The sequence below is a fragment of the Vulpes vulpes genome, chromosome 4, assembly GCF_048418805.1.
Source record: "Vulpes vulpes isolate BD-2025 chromosome 4, VulVul3, whole genome shotgun sequence".
NCBI lineage: Eukaryota > Metazoa > Chordata > Mammalia > Carnivora > Canidae > Vulpes > Vulpes vulpes.
The window spans coordinates 83,452,433-83,464,474 of NC_132783.1; the positions used below are offsets into that span (position 1 = coordinate 83,452,433).

The 12,042-nt window shown below is 37.9% G+C and overlaps 1 protein-coding gene across 5 annotated transcripts in view; it reads left to right on the forward strand.

Annotated features, from left to right (window-relative positions):
* FAM149B1 (family with sequence similarity 149 member B1) overlaps positions 1-12,042 on the forward strand; it is a 71,830-nt gene that overhangs the window by 54,810 nt on the left and 4,978 nt on the right. For 3 of the 5 annotated variants that reach the window (XM_026004412.2, XM_072755052.1, XM_072755053.1), the window contains 5 exons: positions 5,106-5,230; positions 6,994-7,100; positions 9,430-9,654; positions 11,494-11,617; positions 11,867-11,992. In XM_026004412.2, coding sequence (XP_025860197.1) covers positions 5,106-5,230; positions 6,994-7,100; positions 9,430-9,654; positions 11,494-11,617; positions 11,867-11,992 — 707 coding nt within the window. The remainder of the gene's footprint in view (positions 1-5,105; positions 5,231-6,993; positions 7,101-9,429; positions 9,655-11,493; positions 11,618-11,866; positions 11,993-12,042) is intronic. The other 2 variants (XM_026004420.2, XM_072755054.1) reach the window with 2 other exon arrangements.

Sequence of the window (12,042 nt, forward strand, 5' to 3'; positions counted from 1 at the left end):
CAGTGAAGGAAATTTTTTTAAAAAGGCAGCTTAGCAATGTCCACAATAGCCAAACTGTGGAAGGAGCCTCGGTGTCCATCGAAAGATGACTGGATAAAGAAGATGTGGTTTATGTATACAATGGAATATTACTCAGCCATTAGAAACGACAAATACCCACCATTTGCTTCGACGTGGATGGAACTGGAGGGTATTATGCTAAGTGAAATAAGTCAATCGGAGAAGGACAAACAGTATATGTTCCCATTCATTTGGGGAATATAAAAAATAGTGAAAGGGAATATAAAGGAAGGGAAAAGAAATGTTGGGAAATATCAGGAAGGGAGACAGAACATAAAGACTCCTAACTCTGGGAAACGAACTAGGGGTGGTGGATGGGGAGGAGGGCAGGGGTGGAGGGGAATGGGTGACGGGCACTGAGGCAGACACTTGACGGGATGAGCACTGGGTGTTTTTCTGTATGTTGGTAAATTGAACACCAATAAAAATTAGTTAAAAAAATAAAATAAAATAAAAAGGCAGCTTACTGAATGGGAGAAGATAATAGCAAATAATATTCAATAAGAGATTAATATCCAAAATATATAAAGAACTCATACAGAACAAAATAGTTGTTGCCAGAGGGGAGAGTGGTGGTGGTGGGGAAAGATGAAATAGGTGAAGGAGAATAAGAGATACAAACTTCCAGTTATAAAAGAAGTATGTCCTTCAGATGAAAAGTATAGCACAGGGAATATAGTCAATAATACTGTAATAACTTTGTATGGTCAGAGATGTTAACTACACTTATCATGGCAAGCATTTTGAAATTTACATAATTGTCAAATCATTGTGCTAATGTTAAATAGTTTTCAATTTAAAAATGAATCTACATGTATGACCAGCACCCAGACCAAGAATAGAACATTACCAACATTAAACAAGCCCCTCTCATGCTTTCTCTATCACTTCCTAAACTCCTAAGAGTAACCCTATCCTAACTTATACTTTATAAGAATGGACTCCTATAGTATATATCATTTTGCATGTCTTTTTAAACTCACATTGTTAGATTCAATTGTTTTGCTTGAAACAATAGTTTCCTTGTTATATCATATTCTGTTGTATGACTATATCATATTGAGTAATTTGCAGTTTATATTTGTCAGCATATGGTGTCAGGAATGTTCCTGTACATATCCTTTGATGAACATATGTACTAGACACATAAGAGTAGCACTGCTGGGTCATTAGATATTCTATTCCAACTTCAGTGGGGACTGTCAAAAAAATTTCCAAAGTGGCTACAACCATTTACACTCTCCAGTATTGTATGAGAGTTCCATGTTTGCTATACTTGATACTGTCTATGTGGGTTTTTTTTTAAGCCACTCTGTTGTATGCATGTCAAGTTCTCTTTTATTTATTTTTATTTCTATTTTTATTTTTTTCAAGTTCTCTTTTAAAGCTGGAATTGGAGGTGCACCTGGGTGGCTCAGTCGGTTAAGTGTCCAACTCTTGGTTTCTACTCAGGTCATGATCTCACGGTTGTGGGATTGAGTCCCACATAGAGCCCCTGCTCGGTAGAGAGTCTGCTTGGGATTCTCTCTCTCCCTCTACCCTGCCCCACTGTGCTTGCTCTCTCTCTTTCAAACAAATAAATAAACAAACAAATAAATAAAATATTTAAATAAATAAAGCTGGAATTAGAAAACTAAAAACCTTTAAAAACTGGTTTATATCATATCAGTTTAAGTTTTTGGAGATATCAGATAAATGATAAAGTCCACAGTTATATCTGAACTGCAGTAATAATAAACACTGGTGCTAAATAAAGGAATTCTCAATTTTCACTATCCACCACTGAGATATCAGAGAGAACTTTCATTTCAACTTTCACAATTTACTGGGGTTAGGCTGTGAATTAATATCCTTTTAGTTTATTTTTTCTGTGCACCCATAAATTCAGGTTATTTCATTGTATTATTTGATTTTAAACTTAAAGTCTAAAAAAAAAAAAAGAAATTGATCTTGAAATGGAGCTGGAGGATCTCTATATGGTTTGGTGGACTGATTTAGTGAGTTAACCCCCTAAAACAGTAGTCACCAAACTTTGTGTATAAAGAGACAGGTTGTAAATATTTCAGTCATTGCCAGCCATCCTATCCTGTCTGATGCAATTACTCAATTCTGCCCTTGAAAGCAGCCATAAACAATATACCAATGGGTGGATGTGCCTGTGTACACTCTTATGTGCTCAGTATATATGTTCACTAACACATACATAAGAATGTCCATAATAGGGGACATTCACACCTAAAACAGTAGTCACCAAACTTTGTGTATAAAGAGACAGGTTGTAAATATTTCAGTCATTGCCAGCCATCCTATCCTGTCTGTTGCAATTACTCAATTCTTCCCTTGAAAGCAGCCATAAACAATATACCAATGGGTGGATGTGCCTGTGTACACACTCTTATGTGCTCAGTATATATGTTCACTAACACATACATAAGAATGTCCATAATAGGGGAGCCTGGGTGGCTTACTCCGTTAGGCAACTGCCTTTGGCTCAGGTCATAATTCTGGAGTCCTTGGATTGAGCCCTCTTCTCCTTCCCTCTCTGCGCTTCCACCTGCTTGTGTGCTCGCTCTCACTTGCTCTCTCTCTCTCTCTCTCGGAATAAATAAATAAAATCTTTTAAAACAGAAAGTCCGTAATAGTACCACATGCTGGAAAATATAAACTTGAAACTACCCAAATGTTCCTCAACAGTCCAATGTGATACATTCATAGGAGACTATTATACAGTGATAAAAATAAAGTGCTGTTAAAACTTTATTTATAAAAAGTAACAGTGGTAATGGACATGAGATTTCCTTTTGGGGTGATGAAAAAGTTAAGGAACTAGAGTGGTGATGGCTGCACATTATGCATGTACTCAGTGCCACTGAATTGCACACTTTAAAATGGTTAAAGTGGCAATTTTTATGTTATGCTCATTTTACTGCAGTAAGATAAACAGGTAATGGATCATATCTGGCCCATGCATGGGCCACAGTTAGCCAATCCCTGCTCTCAAATCTAATATCGCATAGGGTTGTATAAGGAGTAAATGAGTTACATTAAAGCATATAAAATAGTTCCTGGAATATGGAACAGTGCAATAAATGTTAGGTATTATCATTACTTTTGTAAAATAACATCTTCAAGTATGGAAAGAGAACTCTTGGATTTTGGGCTTTGGTGTGGACCAGTTGGTTAGCTGCTCTCAGAGCCAACCTGTGGGTGCCAGTACAAACCTATCTCTACCACTAAAACAACTTTTTCTACCCCTATGTAAGGAACAAAACCAAAGTGCATAGGACCATATGACAACTTGTGGTATTTTAAGGTTTGTCAACAGTAACCCAAAAGCATATAAAATGCTAAGAAAATATAAACATGGGCAGCCCTGGTGGCTCAATGGTTTAGTGACACTTCAGCCCAGGGCCTGATCCTGGAGTCCCCGGATCAAGTCCCACGTCAGGCTCCCTGCATAGAGCCTGCTTCTCCCTCTGCCTGTGTCTCTGCGCTTCTCTCTCTCTGTGTGTCTCTCATGAATAAATAAAATCTTAAAAAATATATATATAAACATTATTATAACTTTTATTTTTACAGTCATTTAATCAGGCCAGTTTTAAAATCCAAATTATGAAAAAATATTTTAAAGTAAAAACTAATAATATAATAAATTAAAATGAATAACTATTTTTACTATTAACCCTAATTTGCTAATGGGGAAACAAGCTTCACTGGATATTTTTGTCAAGATTTGGTTTACATTTTGGTTTACTACTGTACTGATAATATAAGTGATTTACAAACAATGAAGACCCAAAGTGCATATTAATTCTACTCAGAAACATGGTTCCTCATCTTGAGTTGTGCTTTGGAGCCATAACTGATGGTAAGAAGTGCTAAAATCCTCAAATCCAGTGTTTTGCAATTATGATCAATGATGCTATAAAACAATCTTGAGCATTTCTCTTGGTACACATGTGCAAGATTTCCTCTAGGGTATATACAAAGGAATAGAGTTGCTGGGTCTTAGGGAATATGTATCTTCAGTTTACTAGATCACACCAAACTATCCAACATGACTGTACCAGTTTTACATGCCCACTAACAGTACACAAGTTCCTGTGTTGACAATCTCATCAGGATACTGATCAATATTTCATTGTCAACATGTAAAAAGATGTTTCACTGTGATTTTATTTTATTTTATTTTTATTTTTTTATTTATTTATGATAGTCACACAGAGAGAGAGAGAGGCAGAGACATAAGCAGAGGGAGAAGCAGGCTCCATGCACCGGGAGCCCGACGTGGGATTCGATCCGGGGTCTCCAGGATCGCGCCCTGGGCCAAAGGCAGGCGCCAAACCGCTGCGCCACCCAGGGATCCCTCACTGTGATTTTATTTGTACATTTTTAAAACTAAGGTATAATTTATATACAGGAAAATTAACTTTTTAGAGTACAGTTCATATTTTTTTTTGTTTTTTTTGTTTTTTTGTTTTTTTGTTTTTTAGTTCATATTTTTCATCTTCTTTCCTCTGGATTGAATTCAGAATTATTTCTTCACATCTTTTTCTTCCAGTTCACTAACATCTTCAGCAGTATCTAATCTATTAGTTCTGTTTTTTATTTTAGCAATTTTCTCTTTTGTAGTTTTTCTTTTCCAAATCTGTTTGGCTATTTAAATTTTAATTTGTCAAATTCATTTTATTCATTAAAATTAACTAAAATTTAAAATTCTGTTCCTCAATAACGAGTCAGATTTTAAGGGCTCTAGTGCCACATGCAGCCAGAAGCCATTATATTATAACTCCAGGTGTTCTATGGGACAGCTTTACTCCAGAGATCTTTTTCCTTCTGCCAGGTACCAATAGGCCTCATGAGCCTCGGAAACCACTTTAAACTAACTTCTTAAATGGGTTTTTTTCTACATGAGGGTGGTATGAAATTGGGCTGCAAAAGTGAATGAAGGCTTAGATTATGAATTCTTGGGGAAAAATTTTTTTCACTGTCTTGCTCTGAATCCGAAGATACCCATGGCTTATAGACTCTGCTCCTTTGCTCAGATGATGAGAGCACGGCTGCCATCTCCAGACCAGCTTCAGCAAGCCCCCCTGTGCTGAATGAGCCACAACCTCTGGTCTTCCCTCCAGTGCCACAGTCGAAGGTGCCGCCCATCACCTCAAACCCAGTAAGCCCCGTGCAGGGAAGTCCTGGAGAACCCAGGGTTGTTCTTGCCAGAAGCAGCTTGCTCGGTTATTTGCTTTAATTTTATTATGTAGGATTCAGGGTTTTTTTTTTCAGTAAAGTTATGTGTTTATCACAATAATCCAGTGACTCTGCACTGATGTTTAATTTCAGTTTAAAAAGTAATAGCAAGGCGCCTGGGTGGCTCAGTCTGTTGAGCATCTGACTCTTGATTTCAGTTCAGTCATGATCTCAGGGTGGTGTGATCAAGAGCCATGGCAGGCTCTGCACTGGGTGTGGAGCCTGCTTAACATTCTCTCACCCTTCTCCCCTCCTCCAGCTCTTGCTTGCACACATGCGCTCTCTCTCAAGGAAATTTTTAAAAAAATTAATAGCAAATTAGGGTTGATAATTTTCAGTCAGCTCTTTTTAAAAGTCATCCATATGTCATGTAATGTAGAAATAGCTATGTGGTAGCCTAATTCTGTTTGAAGAATAAAGGATATGACTGAAAGGGGAACAATCTCAGATCTCTGAGGCCTTAACATCCTATCCTATGATTTTGTCCATTTGGTTCCTTTTTCTTTTATCTCAGCCTACCTGGTTTTTATTTTTGATATTTCAATCTGTTGACTTTTTTGCTTTTGGGGGGTTTTGTACTCATTATAACTGAGGCATAAAAGGCAAACCAAAGGAAGGAAGAAGTCCCAGTTAAGTCCGTGGACAAGCATAAACATGGCCATTTCTTGCAGAAGGCTGATGAGCCTGATTTCATGACTGTGTAATGACTTATCTAGGCTGTTTCCTAATAGTTTCCCAGTGTTACTTGTGGCAAAAAGAGAGAGAGAGAGAGAGAGAGAATGAGGGAGAGTCCTAACCCTTGAGCCATGGTCATCAACACTGGGCTTTACTACCAGATCTAGTATTTGCTTTGTATCCTGGCCTGATATTGTGCTGCTGGATTTACAAAGGGTTTATTTAAAAATAAAATCAGCAAGGCCCATCTATATCTTATTACACTGGAGGATTAATTGGTGAACTAATGTTTCTTCGGTGGTAATAAAATACTTCTAACATGAAGTGATCTATGGGTTAGGTAGCCTAAGTAATGAATAACCTAAATGTTTCTGGCTATTAATAACCAAAGAAAGGAAAAACATTAATTCAAATATTTCTGAGAGAAAATAGGAGGAAAATGCGTGGTATGGCAGAGGAGATGGCCAGAAAGGGCACTGAACTGATGATCTGACAGAGAAAATCAACAGCACCCCAAGGTGGCAATGTCAGTCCAAGGAAGATTAAGTCCTTCTAACATTAGGATAAGATGAACTCTTGCTAATAAGAGGCTTCAGAATTGAGGTCATGACTGCTCATGAAAGAAAAGCATTAGTGTAGAGCATAAATAAGATTGTTTGATGAAAGAGATGATGTCTGAGTTTACTCTAGTTTTTTTTTCCCATATTTGTTCCATATTTTATAGGGTTTTTTTTCCCTAATGTAAATAATGATAGGAATGAAGTCCTCTCTCCCCTATCAGAGTGGCTGTTAACTGCTTTCATCTCAGTTGATCAGGCTTCCCCTACCTGCAGTCACTTAGAAATGAAGAGAAAAGGACTTGGACCTGTCATCTTGACAGTGGACTTGGAGCTTCAGCTGCGGGGGGAATAGGAGAAGAATGTACAGATTATCTAATTTGAAAATTTGGCAAAGTTGGGAAACCCAGAAAATGTCTTCACCAACCAAGTAACATTTTCTTTTGACATATAGATGAATCTCTGTCAAGCAGCAAGTGGTCATCAGCCAAATGTGAATGGTCTCTTGGTTCATGGGATGCCTCTACAGCCAAGAAATCTCTCCCTAATGGACAAGCTACTGTAAGAAATGTAAAATTTTTAAGACTTTAGAATTTATGTAGATCACTGAGAAATAGAAGGAAAGATAAATCAGTCAAATCATCATACATATATTGAGTACATACCAAGCAAAGAGACATCTGGGGAGTAAAAACATTAAAGGGAAATGGTTTCTCATAATGTAACTGGAAAGAGAAGACAGACATGGGTAAAAAGAGACTCAACCAAACAGTGCATTTTTGTGACTGAATGTCAAGTGTGTGGTACCCAGAGTGAATGCATGGCAGTCCCAAAGAAGTGAGGCATTTTGTTGGGTAACTATAGTATGAACTTTTCCTTCAAAATGGGAGTTTGGATAAGCAGAGAAGAGCAACATGACTATTCTAGATAGAAGGAATGGTGTGGGAAAAGATTTGGAGGCAAAAAAATACAGACTCTTTAGAAGGGAAAGCAGACCAGTTTTGCTACAGTAAGAAAAGAGGTCAGAATTGTAATGCTTCTGACCAAAGATCATGGACCATCTTCCAGAATTAAAATAGATGATGGTGTAAGTAGTGGAAAGAAGACTGAAATTAATGAAGGTTGGGACCAGACTGGACAGTTTTGAATGCCATGTTTTTGAGATCCATTCATTCATGTTGTGGCATGTGACCTTCTCTTTTATTAACAAATAGCATTCTATTGTAAGAACATACTACGATTTATCTATTCTCCTGTTAATGAACATTTGGAGTGTTTCCAGATAGTGGCTCTTATGCATAAAGGCACCATAAATATATTCTTGCATGGGCTTCATTTTTCTTGGGTAAGTTTATGTTTAACTTTGTAAGAAACTGCCATACAGTTTTCTGAAGTAATTATGCCATTTGACACTTCCCAATTTCACTTGGGCAGCACATGTATTTAAGTCAGGAATCTGAAAGAGATTTTATAGCAGAACACAGACTGGATTGAAGAAGGAGGAACTGAAGGTAAAGAGTCTAATATAGGAGTTCAGGCATGAGCTACTAAAAGCCTATACTCAAGTTGTAGCAAAGAATAAGAAAGGAATGGAATATTTTAGAAGACATTCACACCAGAAAGACAGATTCTATAAAAATAGAGGAACCAGAATCAGCTCTGAGATTTCAAAGCTCAAGGGAAGTTTGTTGTAGGGTAAAGATACATTTGGTTTGGGGTGTGTTGAGTTTACAATGCCAAGCCATCTCACTGGAAACATGGAAGACATCAGATTTGGAGATTGATCTAGAAGTCACCTGGCTAAAGGTGATAACTGAATCCAGGATTATGAATGAGTAGTCCCGAAGACAAAATAAAGCTAAGCATGGAGCAGCTAAGTCCTAAAGCTACTGTAATAGAAAGCAGTTAGGGTGTGCAAAGAAAAGGCTAGTAAGTGAATGGTTAGGGTGGTAGAAGGCCAGCACGACCTCTGTGACTGACACTCAAGGTTTAGTTCCATTTCTTGGTAGGTATTCTCCCTTCAAGGTCCTCCAAATGCTGAGGTATATTTTGCACTAGAGGACCAAAGCAGTCACCAAGTTTGAGGAACTTGCTAAAAGCCAAAAGAGCATGTAGCGGAGCTTAATTCTTTCACTTTCCCTCCATTTCCTTGTCCAAATACTGTCTCTCAGGGGTCTTACAACAGAAATATCTCCTCTGCTTAAAAACAAAAATAAAAACCTGAGTCTGTAGGGCAGAGTTTAAGCTACTTAATTGTTTGGGCATGGTATTCTATTTACCAGAGTACTTACAGAAAAGTTGTATTTCAGTTGCTTATGCAAACTGATCTACCGTAGTGCTAGTGCCCTGGGCAGCATGAGGCTCTGGATCCTTTGTCTACAAGCTTCCAGCTTTCCAAGGAACCCAATCCCCATGCCTGCAGGCTCCAATGAGCTCAGTATTTTCCTCTTCTAGTAGGAACCTCGCTAGTGCCACACTTCCTAAGCAGCAGTTATTTGCCTTTCAACTAAGCCTTTCCTTCAGCACAAAGAATGCCTCAAATATGGTAGGGATCTCAGTCCCTAGGATGAACTTCTGGGAAGCATTCTAGAGTAGGTACTTCAGGTTAGCCTCACTGTCACTGAAGAAGTGACTGTCAAGCCTGGTGAATAATGGATGAGCTTTCCCAACCAAATCTCCATTCTAGTAAATTACCTGTACAATTAAAATGAGGTATTTCTTTTAAGAACGTGTTCTCATGCCTAAACTAGATTACATGACTTGTGTAAACTAGGTTACTCACTTTTGCTTTATTCTCCGTTGAATATATTTTATAGTTTAAGCCTTTGAGTCCTGTTTCCCTATACAGAGCAATGTCCATTTCATTGTTGGTTTCTGATTTGGCCACTAGAGATCTTGATGACAAGTTACTTATGAGACCTGGATCCAGTACCATCCTTTCATCTCGAAATTGGCCAAATCGAGCCCTAGAGCTCAGTACATCGGCTCTGTCATACACAGCACAATCTGCCAGGAGACGCAATCCTCCACCACGTACCCTTCATCCCATCAGCACAAGCCATTCATGCGCTGGAACGCCAAGACCTATGGAAGAAATCCTCAGAGGACCCCGAATGTAGGTTTGAAAAGCAGAATTTTTGGAAACTGTCATAAAACTAACGAATTTTATAGAGGATGAATTTAAGTGTAAGACTAAAACATATGCCTAAAAACTAATCATTACATATTCTCATGATGGACTGTACACTGGTTTAAATCCAAAAAAGAAATGTGATTAAATTTGAATACAATTCAGATATTGGATCTTCCCGTTAAAGATTTTTACTTATACAAATAAAATGTTGGCTAGAATACTTCAGTGACACTGATCGAAGGAAACAAGATATATGTATCTTATTAAACATTTTCCTTAGCAAGTACATGCTCAGTGAAATTCATCCGAAAATAAGTTAACTCCCCTTTAATATTTTTCTGACCACTGGGATTTGTTCACTCTATTGACAATAACATTTTAATCTCAAATAAGTACTTGTCTATATACTGGCAAAATATCCCTTAGCACTTCTTAGGAAATGACACTAACCATATTTTCTTCCCTTTTGCCACCTTTAATTCACTCTGAGCCTTGTAAAAAATACTTAGAAGCCTACTTTTAAATAAAATTCTTTCATTAGTTGCTGATTCACAAAACAGCTTAGGATGTATGATTCTAAGACTATGACCAAGTGTATAAGATCATGAATTCAGCTTTTAAATCAAGCACATGTGATTTCTTGACTTTGATTTTTCAGTTTGTTTTAATTTATCCCAAAAGATTCACTAAAAGAAATGTCCATTAACAACCAAAAGTCTTTGTCAGGACACTGGAGGTTTTTCTTATCTACTATTTTATGTTGATGTTGGTATTAATATATAGATTCACTTACTTGAAGATGAGCTTTCTTGCGGTATAATTAATCTCTCATACCTTCTGACAGTTTCTTCAAAGCGGAAACAAGTTACCTTCTTTCTTTTGGGACATGAAAGTATCATTGATTTTTAGGTACTGTCTTGAGTATGAGTAATGCTACAAACCACTAGAAATACCATAAAAGGAACATTTAGGAACTTTGCCTGGGAATCCTAATTACAATAGTCATCCTATCCAAGGGTATAGGTTTCAAGACCCCCAGTGGATATCTGAAACTGTGGATAGTACCAAACCTTACATGTTTTTTCTTATACATACCTATGATAAAGTTTAACTTCTAAATTATGTACAGTAAGAGATTAACAGATAATAAAGTGGAACAATTATAATATACTGGAGTAAAATTTATGTGAATGTGGTCTGTCATAGTATCTTACTGTACCACACTTATTCCTCTTCTTCTTGTGATGTGAGATGATAAAATGTCTATGTGATGAGATGAAGTGAGGTTAATGATGGAGGGACTGTGATGCAGCATTAGGCTACTCGTGACCTTCCAACAATACGTCAGAATGAGGATCATCTACTTCTGGACCTCAGTGACCATGGGTAACTGAAATCATGGAAAGCAAAACAGTAGATAAGGAAGGACTACTGTTATTACTGAAAAGGACAACCAAAAGTCCCAGACTGTGGAGAATTCCACCAGATGTGAAATTACAAATCCTGGCTAGGTTAACACCCAGTGTTAACAGCAGACAGGGAAAACTGCTTTTGTCCAGCATTCTGTGAGGCAAAGGGTCAAATTCTGCTGTGTGCCCAAAATAAAAGTTTCAACAAAAATCAGAAAATACTATGAAAAAATCCCCCAAACTCTAATTTTCCAAAATCCTGCAACTGCTTTACTTAAAAACATAGGCTACTTAAAGCATTCTGTGCATGACATTAAACTCATCTCCCTCATTTATTTGATTCTAAATCAGCTTGCTTGCATTGTTGTAACTTTATTTTTCATATCTTGGTGTTTGCTGGTGGGATCTGCAGCCCAGTAGCCACGGACTCGCTCTCCTCTCCCTCACCAATGCCCCTGAGTCGAAACAATCTGCTGCCCCCTATTGGGACAGCTGAAGTGGAACACTTGAGCTCTGTGGGGCCACAAAGACAAACGGTATGTCTTTCTCCTCCTGCTTTTCCATGTGCTGATAAAACCTCATGGGCAGTACTTCTGCAGGGTCCACTGTTCTGGAATTGATTTATAATACCTTTTGTCAGAAGTACAAACTGAATCCTAACTCTGACAATGGAACTGGAGCTGCTTGGCCTGCAGTTACCATACCTACCTGGGTTGATGGAGGACATGCATAGCTTTTGCTACAAGTTATTTTAACAGTTTCTATAATTTTTGCCTCTCCTGCAGAAAACCCATGGTGACTCCAATCGAGCTCGAAGTGCTGTGGTGGATGAGCCTAACTATCAGCAGCCCCAGGAGAGGCTCCTATTACCTGACTTTTTCTCCAGGCCCAACACAACTCAGTCATTTTTGGTAGTGACATACTTCCTCTATTGTCTTGACAGCTGGGGAAAGAAAAAAAC